The 23047-nt window shown below is 39.9% G+C and overlaps 2 protein-coding genes across 2 annotated transcripts in view; both read right to left on the reverse strand.

Annotated features, from left to right (window-relative positions):
* LOC136240708 (uncharacterized) overlaps positions 1–12644 on the reverse strand; it is a 58972-nt gene extending 46328 nt beyond the window's left edge. The window contains exons 1-14 of the mRNA XM_066031741.1: positions 12472–12644; positions 12290–12361; positions 9992–10085; positions 9855–9942; positions 8777–9422; positions 8299–8493; positions 7983–8219; positions 7691–7930; positions 7317–7488; positions 6782–6924; positions 6598–6733; positions 5936–6064; positions 1983–2167; positions 136–1710 (exon numbers count right to left, since the gene is read on the reverse strand). Of these exons, the coding sequence (XP_065887813.1) occupies positions 136–1710; positions 1983–2167; positions 5936–6064; positions 6598–6733; positions 6782–6924; positions 7317–7488; positions 7691–7930; positions 7983–8219; positions 8299–8493; positions 8777–9422; positions 9855–9942; positions 9992–10085; positions 12290–12361; positions 12472–12496 (3937 nt within the window). The 5' untranslated portion in view covers positions 12497–12644. The remainder of the gene's footprint in view (positions 1–135; positions 1711–1982; positions 2168–5935; positions 6065–6597; positions 6734–6781; positions 6925–7316; positions 7489–7690; positions 7931–7982; positions 8220–8298; positions 8494–8776; positions 9423–9854; positions 9943–9991; positions 10086–12289; positions 12362–12471) is intronic.
* A 537-nt stretch (positions 12645–13181) lies between these two features.
* On the reverse strand, positions 13182–21849 carry LOC136240716 (uncharacterized). The gene is made up of 9 exons (XM_066031754.1): positions 21711–21849; positions 21575–21635; positions 21277–21511; positions 18961–19104; positions 18581–18798; positions 18142–18270; positions 15621–15801; positions 13618–13771; positions 13182–13569 (listed from the first exon to the last, which is right to left on the reverse strand). Exons 1-9 carry the CDS (start codon positions 21752–21754, stop codon positions 13428–13430), a joined length of 1308 nt encoding a protein of 435 aa, XP_065887826.1. The 5' UTR covers positions 21755–21849; the 3' UTR covers positions 13182–13427.
* Between the last annotated feature and the right edge of the window lie 1198 nt (positions 21850–23047).

The following is a 23047-nucleotide window of genomic DNA, read 5'->3' on the forward strand; positions in this document are numbered from 1 at the left end:
TGTGTGCGCGCGCGCGCACACACACACACACACACACACACACACACACACACACACACACACACACACACACACACACTGGATGCAACTAGTTTCTATAGACACTACAATTCACATTATGTCACACAGACGTACCTTCAGGGCAGTAATAACCAGTTGAACATGGTACACTGTCACCAACTGATGTCAGACCAGTAGTACAATAGTTGCCTGCAGGGCATTGTTTGTTGTTACGCATGTCCACCTCTGAGGTACAGTTGTCATCACAATAATGCCCTGCAAGGCACATCAGACAAGCTACTGAACCAACTGGTGAATATTTCCCAACTCCACATTGCCTGGGGGTGATGGTAGCTACTGGACAATACTTACCCCCAGGGCAGCTCAAACAATCACTCTTGTTTCCAGCTGGGTCACCCACTGTGATATTACCTGCAGCACCATATGGCATGTAGGTGCCTGCAGGACACGCCTCAGGCTGGGAAAAGCCTTGTTCACAAAAATACCCCTGGGTGCAATTGACACAACTGGCTACAGATGGCTCTCCAAACAGTGGATTGTAAGTGGATAATGGACAGGGAAATTCTTCCGCAAATCTTGTTCCATTAGGGCAGTAAAATCCAGGAGGGCAGGCGGCATGTGGGCCTGATTCTCCACCAATACAATACTTGCCTTCAGGGCAGATATCACACTCGTCAGCTGATGTTAGATCGGAGCTGTTAGTGTAGGTGCCTGGAGGACAGGGAAAACTAAGTGGTGATGGTGTACCAGCTGGACAATAATGCCCTTGAGCACAGAATTGTGGTTCACTGGAGTTGTATCCTGTTGCCCAGCCACAGGCACGTCCAGCTGGACATATGCTACACTCTTCAGGCTTTGTAAGATCAAAGGAGGAAGAATATGTCCCCGGAGGACATGGATATTGATTAGGCTGGATTGTTCCATTAGGACAATAGTGTCCTTGATCACAGGAAAGATCAGCTGTTACCTGGCTATACATTGGACAAGACAAACCAGCTGGACACAATAAACAGTTAAAAGCATGACCAGTTCCATTGTATGGATTATAGGTGCCTGGTTTACATGGTAGAGGTGCTGTAGTGGGCTCATCTCTTCTCCCCTGGAGGCAGTAATGTCCTGGGGGACACTCAACACACTGATCAGCTGACACTAGTCCAGTCATGTTACCATAGGAACCTATAGGACAAGGATGATGATCACTAGACGGTGTTCCATTTGGACAATAAAACCCCGCAGGGCATGTAATACCACCACTGGAGCCCTGAGGGCAATAGAATCCTTCCTCACACAACAGACAAGCTTCTGCAAGATTACTGATGCTACTGTTGGGATTAAACGTGCCTGCAGGGCAGGGGAACTCATCTTCTGACGTTGTGCCCAGAGGGCAATAATAACCAGGTCTACAGGGATACTCAGAGTAGTCTGTTAAACCATCCATTGAACAGTAGTATGTATCAGGACAAGGAAAGCAGCCATGTGAATGGCTAACTGCACCGGTGATATTTCCATAAGTGCCTGGGGGGCAGAGATACATGGTTTCACCATCACACCATGCTCCCTGGGGGCATTCTGCATCACTAGGTGTGGGTGTGGTGGAGCCAGCAGGACACTGGTAACCATAGTTACATGGCAGACAACTAACAGATCCATTTGTTGACCATAATCCAGCATCACACAATTGGGGTTGATCTACAGGGGACAACCAAGGGAGTAAATATCACATCATCTACTTGTTACAAACATACCCAGTTTACATGTGTGCACAGTGAAACTTCTCTTAACAAGTCTTCCAAATTGAACTCATCACAACAATAATAAAATGATTGTTCAATTAGAGTATTTTGGTGGCACATATAACATGTGTATTACATTAGGGTGCTTATAATTGAAGGGGTGCTAACAGGGCAACTGAGAAGGGTGCTAACAGTTAGAGTGTGCTAACAACTGAACAGGATACTCACCATTAGTCACAGCACAGTAATATCCAGCTGGACACTGCGTACAATTGACATCTCCTTCATTGCTATAAGTCCCCAGGGGACATGGGATTGGCGGGCTGCTGATTGATGAACAGCTGCTGCCTGCAGGGCATACCTCACATGAAGCTCTTGACCCCAGTGAGTAGTATCCACTAGTACAAGCAGTGCTGTAGGAATAAACAACTATTACACATAATTAAAACAAAAGTTCAGTAAATTATTTAGCACAGGCTACATGATAAAATGTATGATGTACTGCACAAGCAGAGTTCAAAACAATGTCCAGCTCCTCTTCATGACTAAAATGTGAATGGGCCTATCTAATAGATCAGTAGAAACTTTGTCTTTAAATATCTACATGTATATACTGTAGGACCTCCATTATCCAAACACCTGTGTGCCAGTTCACTCATAAAAATGTTCAGAAAAGTGTGAATTTGTTTGGATAAATGAAGCCCCTTCATTTATACAGAGTTCCGTTCAACTACTCTAATAGAACATACACTACTCTAAAAGAATGTTCATCTAATGGTGAAATACTCTAATAGAGCAGTCACATATACTGTTTGGATAATCGAGATTCAGACAATCGAGGTTCTACTGTACCAAAACAGCTTACTGTACTAGCTCAAAATAAACTATGCAAAACAGAACATCTGTTTGAACTGAATCATCATCAATATTGCCATGCACAATTAAACTTCATCTCTGGATTTTCTGATCAATCAAAAATGCACTCTTTTTGCTAAGGGTTATAATTATAAGCTTTGAGATGTACTAAGAGGTATGCTTATGTTGAATTGCTAGTTTAATGCCTGTTCATCAGCATGGGTAGCAATGGACATACTACGGCTGTTTTGAGCTGCAAGCAAACAGAAATGGGACACAGAGGACAGAGGTACACACGTAAGTCCATGAAGCATGTATTCTATGTACTGTGGTACTTCAAAAGCACCAGTAAGGCTAAATCGATGTCTAACCCAAGTATGTAGCATTAGTTGTTAGTCAGGAAGTTAGAAAAAAAAATTCAGTCAAACAAAATTAAATTCTAGTAACTACCTTATAAGGAAACATTTTGGGTCGCATTGAAGGCATCTTTCTGGCTTTGCAAAGTTGTCATGAAGCTGAGATATGTTGTGGCAAGGTGTGAGCCTTTGTGACATATACAGTACTACCACACTGTATTCAATAATCATGATATTCATCTGTCACAATGGAAAAGTGAAAGTGACTGTTCTATTAGAGTAGTTTGTCAGAAGAGTGGTTGAATACAGCAAAAATGATTGGCTTGAAAATTCATTTGCACTTTTATGATTGAACAGGCATAAAGGTGTTTGAATAATGGAAGTTCCACTGGCCTTATGCATGATGCATATGTACATCAATTGCGACCGTTTTGAGTTCTAACAATTTTTTTTCTAAATTGTAAAATTACACATGCTACAAAGAAAAAATATGCAAGTTTGATAGGGCCATTACTCAGAGAAGGAAGACTCAAATCGATTAAAACTATATACCATCTTGTTTGCCTGCTTATGGAGAGTTTGAAAACCTTTGTTTCGTTTCTGTAGCCCCGTGTCACGTGCATTTGTTTACGAGTAAACATAAGCAAGATCACCATCATTTATTCAGTTAAACCGCCTTCATACTCATATGCGTAAGTGACTATAGGGCTAACACTTTGATTTGCTAATCTATGGTAAACATTTTAAGCCAAATTGCATTGTTGTAGACTAATGCAAACTGAAGTTATGGCTGCAAATGAAAGTGCCTGTAATTTATTTTCAGTATAGTCGTTGTGCAAATTGATTTTCTTGTTATTCTACTGTCTAGCGCTATTATAATTCCAAAACTACTCACCACAAAAAGGCTGATCATTCCTTGGACACTACAAAATATGCTGAGAAAGTAAGAAGTTGTGCGAACAAGTCATGAGTCACATCTACTATAGTCTAGTGATGTGCGATATATCGAAAAAATATTGATTTTGCGATAATTTTGTCGATATCGTTATCGTATCGATTTTCGATACTGCTTTAGCAGATTTCGATATTTATCGAAAAGGTAATAATTTGCGATAATTATCGAAATATCGAAGAATATTTCAATAAATCTACAGCATTTAGTGCGTGATTGCACAATCACGCCATTGGTTCTGTACTATCTAGCCACTTTAAAAACTTGTCTGCCAGTTTTCTAGGCTTATTATTAGTTTTATGCAATGGTTTGTGTGCAAATTGTATTTCAAACATATTTATAAATATAGGCAGCCCACGCAATTACACCACCCACACAATTAAAAATTATCGAAAATCGTATCGAAATTTCGATATTTACCCCAATATCATATCGATATAATATCGAAATAAAAATCCTGATATCGCACACCACTACTATAGTCTCTAGAAGGTCCCAGCGACAAACAACAGAACATCTTGGCTATAATAAGAAGCCATACACCACCAAGATTGTAAATCATACAGTATGGTAGTACTGTATATTAGGGATCATGGCTTGATTTCTTCACTGTTCCACGTCGCTTCAACCAGAGATGTGCCCTCTCACCAACCAGAGTAGGTACTGTACAATACATGCACCATGAACTTGCCTTGACGATGAGCATTTGAAATTCCATTAAACATAATATACAACTGATTGTCAATAAAGGATATCACAAATTAAGAACGTGGCATGGTTACTTTAATGTCTCATGGTTCATTCAGTTGTAGCCATAGATTATTTTTCTCACTGACTAGTACACTACAAACCGCTACATTACATGTACAGTGTGTGTGTGTGTGTGTGCGTCTGTGTGTGTGTGTATTTATGTATGTACGTATGTATGTATGTATGTATGTATGTATGTATGTATGTATGTATGTATGTATGTATGTATGTATGTATGTATGTATGTATGTATGTATGTATGTATGTATGTATGTTGTATGTATGTATGCATGCATGTATGTATGTATGTATGTATGTATGTATGTATGTATGTATGTATGTATGTATGTATGTATGTATGCATGCATGCATGTATGTATGTATGTATGTAACACTTTCACACCTCAGATCAAAGGAGCCACCTGGGCTACATTTCGTATGTAGCCCAGCTAGCCAGGCTACATTTCGTATGTAGCCCAGCTAGCCAGGCTACATTTCGTATGTAGCCCAGCTAGCCAGGCTACCGGCTAGCCAGACTACATGTGAAATGTAGCCGGTCTACAACTGGGCAGTGATTATATAGAGTCTGACGTTGATGCTGAAATCGATTGTGGGAACACTCACGTGATTGGGATGCACGACTTGGATTTCGCTATGAAAACCACTCAGATGGAGAGCGTTTTGTTATCCTCGCCATCCTACGAGTTGAAAAACGTTGAACTAAGGTGAAAACTAGTGCTATCACTTATTTATTTGATCGTTTCCGCACGTTTTCAAATACGAACAGACCCCCATCACAAAGCTACCACTATGCACGGAGTAACCACTCTACAAGCAAGCTTACCTATCTAGGCCTTTAGTGAAATGCGTAGTTTTCCCATAAACGATTCAATATCACTGATTAAAACTTTAAACTCACGTAAAGGAAATTCTCCATGATATCTCTAGGATATGTCCGTTTATCATAACCAACTGAGACCAGAACGTATTAGTTGCAGACCCATAATCGACAATTTTAGGCATGCATATATAATACATTCAGTGGCTGCACTTGTATTGGCTTGGGTGATCGATCACCCTGTACAGGCTATCAGCCTAATAAGTGTTACATATTAGCTGTAACACGGGGCATTCAGGCTTTGCCTGATATGTATGCCAGACTGCCCGAGGGCAGAGGGCATACATATCAGGCAAAGCCTGAATACCCCGTGTTACAACTATTACATGTATGTATGTATGTATGGAATGTATAATATACTAACACTAACATTTCACTCCCTGAGGGGTTGGGACACTCATATCCTGGACTGCACGGTGTGCAGGATGACTGGTTACCTAATGAATAAGTCCCCTGTATACATGTCTCCATTGTATCTGAGTCAACACTAGGACAAGCCCTACGGCACAGAAACACACCATATTAAACACAAACTAGATACACTATATAATATATGCACAAACTCTCAACTGGCTGAAGGGGATTGTAATGAGTGTGGGAGTATACTCTTTATATAGCAACTGTATGTTCTATTAGAGTGTATTATGAGAATGAATGGGACTGTGATAATCTAAACCTTCCATAGAACATTTGGGCTCATGCTAATGCGTGCACACACACACACACACACACACACACTACACACTACACACACACACTACACACACTACACACTACACACACAGACACACTACACACAGACACACACACTACACACAGACACACACACTACACACACACACACAGACACACAGACACACACACACACACACACACACACACACACACACACACACACACACACACACACACACTACACACACACACACTACATACATACACACACACACAGAGACACACACACACTACATACACACACACTACACACACACACATACACATACTCACTGTGTAAGAACACACAAGTCTAACCTTCCTGCAGGGCATGTAGTACATGACGCTTGTCCACCAACAGAATAGGTGCCAAGATCACAAGCCAACACTTCAGCCAGGTCAATACGAGGACAGTAGTACCCAGGGGGACAACTAACACATGTCACACTCCTACCTGTAAATGGATAATGATGATGATGTGATAATGACATCATAACTATACCTATGGAATAATGACCACTGGTACAGTTCTGGTTGAGGGAACCATCAGCATGAGGACACTGCTGGCCAGCTAGACATGGGGTACAGGAATCCTGCAAACCAGTTGAGTACGTTCCCGATTCACATTCCAATATCAGATCCAAACTGTATAACACAATGAAAAATAAAATATTTATGTAGCGGAACAAGTGATCAGAATATCTTGATAATTAGGACACCATTGGTTGGTCCAAATGATGTGGACACTTGAGGAAGGACACCTACATAATCCAGACACTACATAATCCAGACACTTAGTCTCATAGTATTTGAAAGTATCCCTTAGTATGTAAACTGACCTGTACAATCAGGACACCTTAACAATCAGGATGTTTCCAAGTCACTAAGAGATACTTTGGGACCTTAACTAAGTGTCTGGATTATGTAGGTGTCCTCAAGTGTCCACATTAACACAAATTTAGAAACTGCAGTACATAATGCTAACATATGTTATGTAGTTATATAGTCCACCCTTGTAATCACTGAGCCCCACCCACCTTGTATCTGGACAATAATAGCCACTGTGGCAGTTTGTACAGTTTCCCTGCAGCCCTGTGGAATATGTTCCTGGGGGACATGGAAAATTGCTGTCTGGATCACTTGTTGATGGACACGCCCACCCTGCAGGGCAGGCTGAACAGTTGGTAGCACCTGGACCACTGTAGTATCCTAGCAACAACAATAAATAAAATTTTTATGAAGTACTGAGTAGTACTAAGTCTTGTGGCAACTGTGGACTACCTTCTTTTGGAGTAGCACTTATAGATTAAAAATGAGACAATGCTAATAATGTCGCCTGTAGTAAGAAAGCCAGATCAAAAGCACAGGACTGTAACTAACATTTCATTAGAGCTTAAATTACATCACATACCAGGATCACATGATCTTGGTAGACTCTTGCTGTCACCACAAGCATAACCGGCCTCACATAGAATACATGTATAGTTTCCCTCCAGGCTATATTCACCATGACTACATGGCACTGGAATGTTTGCAGTGGATAAACAGGAATAACCGGCTGGACAGGTCAAACAGGAAGTAGAGTTGCCAAGGGAATAAAAACCCGTTTGACATTCGATCGGTTCCAACCCAGGACTAGGACACATGTGACCTAAAATCAGACAACACAAAATACATAAGTCTCTATTCATGTTCCCATTTACCTGGAGGGCATGATAAACACACAGCTGATCCATTAACAGAATACGTGCCCTCTGGGCATGCAGTTGGTGTGGCTGTGCCCCCAAGGCAGAAACTACCACTAGGACATTGGTGACAAAGGTGGTCTCCCAGGCCACTGTACTCTCCCTCCAGGCATGTCACTGTAATGGTAGCATCAGGACATGCTGCACCCTCAGGGCATTGCAAACATTGAGCAGAGCCAAGTGGTGAATATGTTCCTAAAAACAAATAAATTATGAGGTCATGGAACAATACACATACAAAACACTCCCATACAACACACTTCACAAATCTTACCAAGATTGCAGGCCAATGGTATTTGGGCGGGATTACTGCAAGCATAGCCCTCAGGGCACATTGTACAAGCTGTATTATTACCCTCAAGGGCATAAGTGCCTGGTTGACATGCTATAGCCCCATGACGTGGGTCAGCACAGGAATATCCTGAGGGACAGGGTAAACAGGTTCCCTGCACAGTGTCCGGTATAGTACCTGAAGGAAGATATGTAATGTTGTATACATATTATATGTAATAATGGAACCACTCTGCAATGTACATAACTTTTGTGTGGAGTTGGGATCAAAGTCTTCATCCTTCTTATTATGGAGCCATTGAGTCATTGATTGGGGGAGGGGAAAGAGTGGTTCCACTGTATGAGCACGTACACACACATACCATAGACAGACAGACACACAGACAGACATAAAATACAAAGAGAAAGACAAATGGATAACCACGACAAACACTCACACACAGACGGATGTACTTACGTACCAATAGGACACACAGTACAGTTGGTAGCCCCATCATCAGAGATGTAACCTACAGGACATGCCTGAGGCTGTAGCGATGGATCATAACAGAAATGTCCTGGAGGGCATAGCTGACAACTTGACACTCCAGCCTCACTGAACATCCCCTGAGGACATGCATCACAACCAGCCTGACCCTGTAAACTAAACTGTCCCATCGGGCAAGGTTCAGAGCTATTGTGTGAGGTACAATCTCTCCCTGCCTCACAAATCTGACATTCTGATTGGCCAGTGTCATTGTTATAGCGACCATCAGGACACACGATGGGATCTTGGTAACCAGTCGGACAATAATAGCCTGAAGGGCATTGTACACATTCTGTAGATGCTGTAAACGAGAACAGTCCAGGGAGACATAGTATTGGTTCATCAGTAGCTACTTCAGGACACCTGCGGCCTGCAGGGCATGAATTACAAGTTATGTTGCCTCCAGTGCTGTAGTATCCTGGAGTGCATGGGATGGGTGGGGCTGAGGCATCTGCACAACTATGCCCTGAAGGGCAGAGTGTGCAGTGAAGTGATCCTGTCTCACTGGTGTAATATCCTGATAAACATGGCTGACAAGCTGGTAACCCGGCAACAGCAGAATAGTATCCTGGATCACATGACTATAGAATGGGGTGACATCATTAAATAAAATGCTCAAATATAAGCACGGGGTACTTATTGAATATATGAGGTGCAAGGTTTAAGTTGTAAGTACAATCACATCACCCTCTAACTTAACACTTCCATTGTAGCAAACAAAACATCTCAATATATACAGTGAAACCTGTTCTATTTCTGCTGCCTTTAGGCCAAAATTTCCTTAACTTATTATTAAGCAGGTGGCTCTATTAGACAGGTAATTTTGTACACAAATGACACATTTGGAGATTATTACAATGGTCAGTTTAAACAGGTGGACCTTACTATAGAGTTCACTTAACAGCTCTCAAAACTCAACCGTTGAATTTTTTCTTTTAATAAACGACACTATTTTGTGGTACCCCATAGTATCATGACAACTACAAAAACTAATAACTGATCAAATTATGTACCTCACACGCTGACATGTTGTACTGCCCTACCATCCCATTGGCTGTACCGGCCGGACATGGCATCGGTGCCTGGATACCACCCGGGCAGCTATGACAACACACAAATAACATATTCTAATTAATTAGCACACACTCACAAGTTTCCAGTCGGACATTGTGCACATGTGTTGTTGAATGGGTAATAACCTGGATCACATGATGCTGCCAGTGGATCACATGAGCAACCAGACCCTGAGGGAAGGAACAAGATACAAATGACAATCACATATGGATTAAATGTACTCCGAGGTATTTTGACCATGGTTGTTAATCATTTAATAAAACATCATAGCTACTACCACCTTGCAAGAGATAACCAGTCAATAATGTGCACAGATTATCCTTCTTTGGTTTTTTATTATATGCAAACAACCTTTTAAAGTTACAGCAGTGAAAACCAGAAAACCATTGCTCCATATTTTAGCCCATTATACAAGGTCTAACTAAAAACCATGCATTAGCAATATATACCAGCACGTTTGACTGACCGTGAGATTCATTGAGTACACTACATATGATGTATAACACAATTACATAAGATTTGTATGATGGTGTAATTAAGCTGGTTAAAGGTAACCATGATTATACACATGTTATTACAATAGCACTTTGATTGTGTCCTACATTAATACCATATATGTAAGACTTTGATTATATTACTTAATACCTTCCCACTACAAAAAGGCAATGGTCCTATAGAACTATCTGCAAGATTTGATCAACTAGAATATTGCTTGAACATTACTAGTTTACTACAAAAAGCCTTGATCATCTGACACAGTCTAGTATCAATGTGTTTACGTTAGTTTTCTGCAGCACCTTGATCACCTTTTTCTAAGGCATCTTGATTGCTTGGTTTGGTGCAAAATAATCTCTTGATTACTTGCTATCCAGTTGCAGATCGCTCTACAAATATTGACCACGGGGTGTCACTAAACGGAGGAATGGGAAATGAGGAAATGGGAAACGGAGCATTTTTCTATAGTGCGTTTTCGTCATATTGCTAGCAAGTGAGAGTGTTAGAAACCATCAGTAAAGGTGCATGGTTTCCGACATCGAGTGCATGGTTGAAACTTGGTATTTGAATCCATTATTCGGTGTTCCAGTCAGTGTGACTTTGCTTGGAGTAGCTAGAGTGACAATGAGCAATACTGAATGAAAGCAGCTCTTCTGATCCAGTTTTAATATGGTGATTCCTGATGTGATGTCAAGACACCAATCCACTACCAGTATATGCTCAACTCTCTGTACATCATGACTGTATGGTGGGCTAGGTGACTTATACATAGTCTATGGGTAATACAGCTTGTGATGTTTGTAATATAGTACATGTTATAACATAGTGATCATGAAACACTGTAAGAGATTTCCTAGGTGACTCATTGTTCTACTACACCGACCACTACATCCGAGACTACATTAAATATGTGGTAATGTCACGTGCAATCATCTGATACATAATATATACATCATACATACAATAGTGTTAGCAGTAGTGACAGGAGTCACTGGGTAGAGTAATCACACTATCGTATAATCACAGCAGGAGGCGCACAAATATGAGATTTGAGGTGATCTACAGATCCATGTCTGAGGAAGAAAAAAACCGTCTAAAGAATGGGGCCGAGATTTTTGCTCAATACTGAGAACACTCATTCAATCTTGCTCATTGTCACTCTAGCTACTTCTAGCAAAGTCATACTGACTGTTTAACACCAAATAATGAATTCAGATTTCAAGTTTCGACCATGCACTTGTCCAGCTTGCACCCTCAATGACTTGCTAACAATACCACCAATACACATTAGGTCACTCCAAATAAATTCTCTGTTTCCCATCCTGGACTCAGGCATATTTACAGGCAGGCAGTCCATTTCCATTATTTCATTATAAGATTGGCAGCTTTTCAAGCCATTATTTTCCTGGCACAACCATAAAAAGTTGCATAAAAGCATGCTTAAGTTTGTTCCTTCCTTTTTAAGTTCACAAGCATGAAGTTTGTGTCGACTTGATAGCACTGCTGACACGTGAGCTGACACAGGTTTTACTGAGCCTATCAGTATCGAGATCAGTATGCAAGAATAACCAGAAAATAATGGAAGAATACGGAATAATGGAATATTTAGAGCTGACTGTAACTAGATGTGGGTGGTGAATGGGAAACAGATAATTTATTTGGAGTGAAATACTCCATTTCCTTATTTCTCTTTCCTCCTTTTACTAACACCCATTTGGTGGTATAGATCACCCACATCCTCAGTAATAATCACATGACCAGAAACTATTAAATGGTTGGCTTTACCATTATAAGGGTCCCAATTTAGACTTATCAAGCATGTCTGTCTAAGTGCTTATATAAACACTACAATACAACACAGTAAAGATGTGCAACTTACCCGCGTCTGCTCCACTTTGACCGGAAGAGACCGGGAACCTTACAAGTGCCACCAGCAACCAGGCTAGCAACGCTACATAACAACGACACTTCAGTGACAAAATGTACCACAACGACTAGACTTTGAAACTTGTATATGTCGCTACTGCAAAACTACTGAAGTGGCAATCTTTTATAGAATACCTGTTTGCGTGCTTCTGTCTTTCATTTCACTCCATTGGCGGCTGAGCAGTAGAGAAGGTGACAAGAGATATTTCTAGGACAAGGTTTATGGCCAAGTTTGGTGACACCTCCAAATACAATGCGTGGCCAACCTGGCCGTTTCCTTTTTGGTCGTTGTGGACTGCTCTATTAGGAAGGTGTTGATACGACCGGATTTCACGCCCCTTTCAAGCTAAGCGCGCAATGATACATTTTCACACCACACTATCGGAATCAGAGGAATAATACGTTTCACATATGTGTAGGCTTTCTCACGATACTAGCTTAGCTATTGGTGCACTGTTTGTTATACAAAGCCATGGAGATATTGAAGGAGCAAATGTGTGCCCACAAGACAACAAGAGTAGGGTTCTGCTAAGTGATCAGGTGATCTACCACTGTTAATAACAGCATATTCCCTAACAGGTATCGGAGTAAACAGACACACCTACTACTATTTTATTGTGAGCATCAATACTTTTGACATTGCAAAGCCTACCAATAGATTATCTGTATATACCTGCAAAATATAACAACAGTACCAAGTCAATCGTGTAACATGTTTTCTATGCATTTCAGGATGGCACCCTGGTACGTTGTTGACAATCAATTTGCAGACAAAATGTACAGCATGAAGTTTTTAAAGCCTGACTCTTTCAGCACATTTTGGTTGTACAAAATTATTACTCAATTTTGTATACATTTCAATTTTTAATCACATCTCATGTATATTATGTAGCAAATATACACATAGCAAATATCCAAAAAGAACACAAATCATAAGAGTTCGAAATAAACAGAAATGCAGAGCCCAGTATAATGTAAATACTGAAATAATTGTGTAATTCTGGAAATACATAAGTTGTTAACTAAAGATGATATAATTTTATACTGAGGCTTTATTATATAGGATAGGACCACACCCCATCCTTATACGGTCATGCTTTTGTGGTTGGTGGGTTGTCATCGGCAACACCTGTGTCTACCTGATACTCAGCCACGTACAGCTTCTTGTCTATGACCTTCGGGATTGGCTGAATCTCTGTACCCAATTCCTGTTCCACTTGAAATAAGTTGAATCTGATTTGAAATATAAATACTTCGTATATGCATGTTTCACATAAGTACCTGTCCTCATGAGTAATGAGGTTGATGGCCAGACCAAGGTGACCATAGCGACCTGATCGGCCTATCCGATGCAAATAGGTCTCAGCTGTCTTGGGGAAGTCAAAATTTATAACAACGTTCACAGCTTGAATATCAATCCCTCTAGTCAGTAGGTCTAGAGATGGAATACACACAATAAAATACTACACATACACACACAATACAAAGCCTTGGCCACAAAGAAACTTATGCATTACTCAGATCCTAGACAAAGTCCTAATGGACCAGGACTAATAGCCCACGTGAGGGAGGACTGTACCTTGTCTCATAATTGAACCTACCGTCCCACTGCAATTAACAGGACATTACAGACAGGTTGCTGGATAGACCAATCAAAGCCAATGCCTAAATGTTAGTGTATCAGACATTGGAATTGTTTTTAAACCAGGCGCGTGCTGTGGGTGCGCGCCTGGTTTACTAAAATTTCGTAAAACGTGTGTGTGTGTGTGTGTGTGTGTGTACCTATCTATCTATGTTTGTCTGTACACACACCCATGAACAAATCCTTTTAGTGGTAAAAAGCAGTCAGCCTATGAAAATTAAACACTAAATGAAGCCTGTATTAAACTTCAGCATAGGCAAAGTTTGCACTGAGATGGTTTCTTTTTGCCAGTTTGAAATAAGGGTGCAACAACTCTCTACAAACTTCGTTAACTACCTTCCCATTGGGCTCTTCATGTATTTAACTACCATAAAACACTGTAGCAGGCCTCTTAGGTTACTAGGAAATGTGTACCTCTTTGACTCAAAAAGGAGCATGTCCTATACGTATGCGAACAAAAACGAAGGGTAGCCTTGAAGTTTTGTATAGAGAATTTGTGGGAAAAACACTATAGACAACTATAAACAGTTGAGAAGATACTTCTGTGCATAATAAGTTGTTGAAAGCAGTTTGCTCAAAATGTGCTTCCTTAGCAATGCAATTAGAGGATTACAAAATAATTCACCAATCACGAAATCCAAAATTACGATATCTATGCATAATTGCAGTATTTACAACACAGAAGCCTTAGTTAAAATAATTATATTTCCAGTTACGTATACAACTAGTAGTGCCTGGTTTTTAGAAGTAGCACAACATCAACTTGTTAGTGTTAAAAGTCACTTTGATCTGACAGACCCATGTGCTCCAGGTGTCTTCTAGTTGTATGTTACTACTAGTGTTGCACCGATAATCGGTAGAACTATCGGTAACGGCTGATATTAGCTACTTTTACAAGTATTGGTATCGGCTACGAAGCAAAAATAATTTGCTGATTAACCGAAACCCACAATCAATCGTTAATGACGGCAATAAACAGGTGAAAGTAAAGAAGGTAGTGAATGTAGCAGTACGTGGTTTGTTGTAACTGTTTTGGCTTGTTTGTTTGCACAAGTATGGTAGCAAGGCTATAGTAGGCTGTGTATATATATTGGCCGCCCACACAATTAGTTGATCACTGTCTGGAGTCTCACTAAATTGACTAAAAACACTGTTTGATAAGCTGACTTAGATGTTATATAACTACTTGGCTTCCTTTTCCATGAAAGGAGTTAGTGAAAAAACTGTAGAAAACATTGCAAAAGTCGACCTCCTATGCAATTAATAACATTGATTACATAGTCATTACAAATGCAGTTTATATAAACTTTAGGTGATTTTCTGCTCCTCCCCTGTTCTGAAGAATTGAAGAATATCGGTAAATATCGGCATAATTATCGGTTACAGGAATAAGCAAATAATTGGTATCGGTAAATGTGAAAAAATGCATATCGGTGCAACACTAGTTACTACCATTGCATAAAGGTATTGTACAGTAAACCCTTACAATCCTCTGTGTGTGACAGAGCAGCAGTACTTATGGAAGTTGTAACTTTCACCACTCAATGTGATTAGTTTCTTGTTCAGAACATACTAGGCTCTCAATGTGATTAGTTTCTTGTTCGGAACATACTAGGCTCTCACACATATATGATGTACTCACCAGTACACACAAGGTTTCGACATTCTCCATTACGGAAGTCATGGAATATTCTGTTACGGTGAGACTGGTACATCCGGGAGTGCATGTAGAAACAAGAGTATCCTAACTCAGTAATCTTCTTAGCCAACAACTCCACTCTGTTTACTGAGTTACAGAATATGATGCTCTGATTGATCTGGAGCTGTGGATGTGATAAAATGATGTCATTAGTGACATCTACATTGCAACTTTCTATAAAACTAAAAACCTTTCTAGTCAAATTTCTTGCCCGAACTTATGCGTACACCTACGAGTATAAGCAGAGCTCATAGTTCAGAGCTCCTAGCATATATTGTACTATATAAACGTAACTCTGAACACTCACCCACAAAATTAGTGAAAACCCAATGATTTACAAGATGGCAACATACGTAACTGGTTTGTGAGCTTGTAATACCAGTAGAGATACAGAATTTGTGTATAAGGCTTATACATACCATATTTCCTTGGTTGAATATTTCACCTTCAATAGTATGAGTGTTGATTTCGAAGAAAGAAAAAAAAGGCTTAAACAAAAGTTTAGGCATTGAGTGGTGGCTGAATTTGAATAGTTGCAACATCAATTTTTGGAACTAATACAATAAACTCCACATGCGGTGTTTAACCAAATAACTACAGTATATGGGGTTAGTGCTGAGCAGTTTGGATATTTCACAGACAGTACAATATTGTTACTTGATATTGCAGTACAACTATTATTGGTATGCCTAAGTTAGATGCCATTTGTGATTGTCTCAGCAAAAACCTGACTTGTTTGCTCAAGCATGCATACTGAGTAAAACAAAATTTAGAAATTATTCATAAAATCATGCATGCTACAAAGAAAAAAATATACCGTATATGACCGTATAGAAGCCCGGGCGTTTATTTCCTATAAATCATTTTTGACCCGGCGTTTAAACGAGACCGGCGTTAATTTGGACCCGGGCGTTTATTTCTTACTAGCCACTCGTTGAGAATGACAGGTGCCAGTACAAGTACCTACGAAATACGAAATCCATAGCCCATCACATACATAAACCCATTTGGACTCCTCTGCTGGGTTAAACATTGGAAGTCGGACAATGACCACGATAAATACGCTATGGCCATCACCAGAAGAGAAGGCATAGTCGAACAAGACAAGACATCATAAGACTGGTGACGAGACATCATTGTATAGTTAGCAGCTCACACGAGTTTAGAACCCCTTTCAGTGCACTGCATGATATCATTAGCACCCCGGCGTTTAAATGAGCTCCGGCATTTATTATGACAGTCTCTCAGCTGTACCCGGCGTATATTTGAGCCCCTGCGTGTATTTGAGCCCGGCTTTAATACGGTCATATACGGTACAAGTTTTTATCAGGCCATTACTCAGAGAAGGAAGACTCAAATCAATTAAAACCATATACCATCTTATTCGCATACTCATGGAGAGTTCAAAAATCTTTGTTTCGTTTCTGTAGCCCCAACACTATGCGTGTCACATGTATTTGTTACAATGCGGTAAATGTAAACAAGATCGTCATCGTTTCTTCTACTAAACCACCTCATACCCATATGCGCAAGTGACTACAGGACTAACACTATACCTTGACTGATGTGCTAATTCATGGTGAACATTTTAAGCCAAATTGCAACATCGTAGACTGATGCAAACGGAAGTTAAGACTGCGAATGTAAGCGCCTGTAGTTTATTTTCAGTATAGTCACAGTACAAATCGATTATCTTGCTCTTCCTACTGTCTAGCACTATAATTCCAAAACTACTCACCACAGAAGGCTGAAACTTTGGTGATCCATTCCTTGGACACTGCAAATAATTTTGAGATCAAAAATTTTTTCCCCGGAAATTGTGCAAACAAGTTGGGTTTTTGCTGAGACGGTCACATTTTAGACCTCTACTACTAGATCAGATACAAAAGTACTATGGTTCTAAATCTTTTTTTCAAGACAGTATTGTGTTAGCAAGTTCATTGTAGTAAATTATTGTACACCAGTCCATGTCCTTTCAATATGTATACTTCTCATACTAATAGTGAAGCTGTAAAGACTGTTGCTTTAATCCACGGTATTGTGGTGTCAAGAAATTAGAAGATATTACAAAAAGATACCACAGTTTAACTAAATACTTGGTATTTTGCACAGCACTATTATGGGATATGGGTGATGAGATAATAGAATTATAACACTTATTCTATAACTAGTAAATGATTGATCACTAATCGGACTACAGTTTATTGCTGGTAAGCTATAACATGTTTACAGTTTGACACCTCAGATTGATCCCAAATAGTTTAAAGGAAAAATCGGATAAACTTTATGTAATCTTCTAATCCTCCTCCCGTTCTGAAGAATATCAGTTATATTATTGGCATATCAGTTACAGGCGTGGGCAAATAATCAGTATCGATAAACGTGAAAATATGCACATTGGTACAACATAATAATCAGAATTAGCCAACACTTTCTTATTAATGCCAACCATAAATGCACTCACCTTAGCAAACAGAGTGTTAAGACAGTGGACCTTCTGTTTCTCCTCCACATAGGCATAATATTGAGTAACACCTTTTAGTGTTAGCTCTGTCATCAGGTTAATAGTGAAAGGGTTCCTTAGGTATTTCTCCTGCAATGACAGTACAAGTGTAATATACCCTCACTAACACAACCACTCCCTTTCTCACTTTCTCCCATCACTCACTTGCTAATTCACTCACCCACATGCACACTACATATACGTAACACACTACACACACACAACACAACACACGCACACACAAAAACACACAGACACACAACACAAACACACACACACAAACACACACACACAAACACACGCACGCACGCGCACACGCAACACAAACACACATACACAATACACAATACACAATACACACACACACACACACACACACACACAAACTACACATACTTACCATAAAGCCTTGTACAGTTACAGGGAAGGTTGCAGAATAGAGTAAAGTTTGTCGTTCAGTTGGCAGGTAGGATATCAAAGTCTCCAGAGAGTGAGTGTTATCCATTGACAACAACTTATCAGCTTCGTCCATTACAAGTACTGAACACTCTCCGAGTTTGGCCACACCTTTATCCATCAGGTCTAGTATCCGACCAACTGTGGCCACTATCACGTGGACTGGAGTATCAGAATGGAGTAGGAATAGAATAGGGCACAAATGTAATACAAGACACAACACTAATAGGTACACACAGACAGACGGACATACACTACATACGGACAGACAGACATACACTACATACATACATACATACACTACACACAGACACATGGACACACCAGCCTCATCCAATCTCATGATGTCATCCCTCAAACTAGTTCCTCCAGTAGTAACCATCACTTTGACCTTAGTATGCTTGGCTAGCTCAATACAGATCTGTGATGTCTGTAGTGCCAACTCTCTAGTGGGTACCAACACCAGAGCTGTAGGCAATGGAATAACAGTACCATCAATGTGTGAAAAATTATATTGCACACATACACAAAAGAATCCTTTAGATCCTCCCTAATATAAGCTATATTTAAAGTTCCACAGCTTTTACAGGGTTCAATGACATCAACAAACTAATACCTTTTCCACAACACATTCATAATTATATGTGACCCAGTCTGAGAAAACCAGTCTTATCGCCCATGTCAGCAGATTCGATTTTTCACACAGGACACACAGCTACATGAATAAACTATAGCTATCTAATTCCACATTTAAAATCAGCTAGACTTGAGTGGTCTGGTTTTGCTGGCTGCTTTTCCTGAGCCCAGTGGTGATCCGTACGTGTGGTGTGGGGCCTTAATGTAGCTCTGGTCAGCCTGGGAATGACTGTATGTGGCTGTACAGCTCTGTGGTGTTGAATAAGTACCTCTGCTGTGAATTTCCTTTCATTTTAGCCAGTTTTGAGACCTCAATAGCTCAAAACTTGGCCTAATTCGTCCCTTGGCCTTCCTTTTCAATTTTTGAACACCATCTTGCCCGCCTTCCAGGGCCCCCGCCTCCCACCCAATTTGCAGCTCGCCTGATACAGTCAACCTCGGTTTAAAAACGATCTAAAATGGCGGAAAACTTAGTTGTTGGTTAATTGCACAGTGGATGATCTGGAAGGTAAGGAATTGGTGTAAAACGTGTGAAAATTTGGTACACATAGCTTCAACCATTGGCGAGCTACAACACACTAAATACTTAACACCAGCATTTCTTGATACTTTTAAATAGGCGATAAGCCCGGTTTTGTCAGACTGGGTCACATATTATGTACATCAACAACTGAAGTCAAACCTGCTCTATTTGAGGTATTTTCTGGTGCTTGAAGACAGTGAATTAACAAGAAAATAAGCTTCCACATGACGTGACATGAGTTGCATAGCATATAAGGTGATTTGATGTGCATCAATTCATTCTAGGCCACATGTGTGAACAGGTTAAATCCCACCCCCCTCCATCCATCAGATTTTTTTCCTCAATGGTATTTAGATGAATAAGTAGTCAAGCTTTTTGGAACTGGAAACTTAATACTTTTCTTTTATGCACACATAACAGAGTGAGCTGTATATTTTTCCTGAGTGGTTTTAAAAAAAGAAAGAAAACTGGCAGGTTTTTAGAAAAGAATTGAATCTTTGTTGTCAAGTCTTATTTTAAATTTGACTAGCCCCAGTCTGTCCTTTTTTCTGGTCCTTGTAGTTTGATGTGTACACTTTATGTTAGCAGTTGTACAGTTGTTTAGTGTGTGGATAATAGCGGACCACCAGTGGTGGCACAAACCCAATAATAGTGAAAGGGTTGTATGCAACAGGTGTAAAAGTAATGGCATGGGGTTGAAGATAAAGTCGGCAGGTTTAGACAGGTGACATTAGTAAGCAGGTGGTTATATAAGGCAGTTCATTTTGTACACAATGCACTGTTAGCAACCACATAGTCAGTCACACCCCCAAGCCACCACAAGGGTCTGGTGACATGCAACAGTAATGCTTAACCATGTACAAAGTCTTACAATTATTCTACGCAATATGCTGCATTGTCAGGCATGAACTTAACTAACTTTCATCGATAATAAAACACTTCTTGGTATCTGGTAAAGAATGTGGCCAGTAAAAGAGACAGCAATACAGAATAAAAGCAAGTTCTACTCGCATAATGCCAGAGGCATTCTTGAACCTGATTGATGAGCTATCATTCATGTATGTGACTAGCCGAGGTGTATTGCTTATAATCATCAGACCCTTGTGGTCTGGCAGTAGGACTAACAGTATACAAGCTGTCTGCACAACAACCTCCCAATTACACAAGCACCTGCTCATGATAATAATATGTGTACCAGACCTCTTGTGTACAACAATTTGTACCCAACTAACAAGGTAGCAACTAGAGATTGTTGTGTTGTCATCTTGACAGTGAAACCCCTCACCCTGAAATGCTTTGATATTCACACAGTAAGACTCCAGGACAGCACACATCACCAACAAGTACACATGATCCTAAAGTATCCAAAACAGAAAGGCCCCATTGCATTGAAATGAAATATTCCATAACCCCAGCCAAGCTCTTAATCAAACAAGCATAGTGCTGACACTCCAGAACAATTTACAATATGTTAATCTGACCTTGAACAATGGATTGTTCGGGATTCACTTTCTCCAGAATGGGTATCAAGTAGGCAGCTGTTTTTCCAGTCCCATTTTTAGCTCGGGCGATCACATCACGTCCAGCTAATGCTACAGGGATACTTTCCTCTTGTATCGGTGATGGATTCTCGTATCCCTTCTCAAAGATTCCCATCAGTAATTCTCTCTTCAAACAGTAATCTTCAAACTCGTTTCCTTTAGTGTTAGTGACGTCCTACAACAAGTTGTAAGCACATGCGCTTAAATCACACACCAGTAAAACAATGCACCAACTCACCTCAGTCTTTTGACGCGTATCTTTAGTAGGGAGTTTTAAGTTTTTCTTCCACTCCGTGTCACTAAAATAAACGCACACAACACGCAGCATACACTGCGCTCAACACACATTCCTAACACCAGCGATAAGAACATACTTTTCTGAAGAGGTCGGTGTTTCTACTGCTGGTGCGCTACTCATTTTAATCTCCGTATAATATTACGATGTTTACATCTGGTTTAATTAATTCGCCTGCACCAAAAAGATAGAGCTTAATAATTACACGTCATGTGATCTTTCACACAGGCGGGCCCGCGCTGATTGATTGATCAGTTGATTCATAGATCCTTTAGTTGATTGATTGATTGATTGATTGATTGATTGATTGATTGATTGATTTATTATTACTGTGTCAACTTCGCAAGCGAAGACTTTATACAGGGGGGGAAACATTTGTGTAATTACAATTGATTAATTTGATTCAGTCTTAAATTGTTCAATAGAGGTAAATTCAGTCTTTGATGTGGTTATAGTATGTACAAGTTGAGCTGAATCCTGGAAAAAGCTAAAAATTAAAAGTGGATTTTTTCTCAATATAGTTAACATTTCACCCAACCAGATGATTAGTGGTAACAGCAAAGGTGGCGACAACAGACATATATGGTTTAGCTCCATTACAAGTTCGGGAAAGGGCTGTAATGGACACTGTACTTATATGGCTTCCCACAGGAAATGTATTGTGAAAATTTTGATTGGTCGTAAATATTATGTCAGACCATAGATCCTGGGGATTATATATCTGTGGTCAGACATTTGAACAAAAATATTTTTTGTGGGTCAAGCAGTACTACAAATGAGCCAAATTTCAAGATCATGTGTAATTGTATCCATGAGTTATTAAATGTTTTTGAGGATTCAGCTCAACATGTACATAAGTTATTCCAGATATTACAAGCATTAGGCCCAAACGAGTGCTGATAAGTGTCTGTTCTTACAAATGGAACTAAAATATTATTTGCGTGAGATTTTGTGATGGTGGATTCTGCTGTTGTTGTGGTATTAGATGAAATGATGTCACTGAGTGGGACACATGTCAAGTTATGAATGATCTTAAAAAGAAAGCACAAATGGAAGCATTGATTGATTGATTGATTGATTGATTGATTGATTGATTGATTGATTGATTGATTGATTGATTGATTGATTGATTGATTGAGTGTTTGAGTGATGATTTTATACCTCTCAATGATTGGCAGAGCCGCCCTTCCTCACTGGAGGACAAAAATACAGACACATAACAGCCAGCTAGCTGCAACACATGTACACACAATAGCAATACAATGCAACACAATTAACTATATACAAAATCATTCAATAAATGTTAGTGGCATCATAAAAGTTGGTGTAATAGTTACATCAGTGGTTCCTTTATCTCCTAAGGCACTGGGATGATCCTTATTATGATGGGAACCAGGATTTCTTTGTATTTAATTC

The sequence above is a fragment of the Dysidea avara genome, chromosome 1 (assembly GCF_963678975.1).
Source record: "Dysidea avara chromosome 1, odDysAvar1.4, whole genome shotgun sequence".
Classification (NCBI taxonomy): domain Eukaryota; kingdom Metazoa; phylum Porifera; class Demospongiae; order Dictyoceratida; family Dysideidae; genus Dysidea; species Dysidea avara.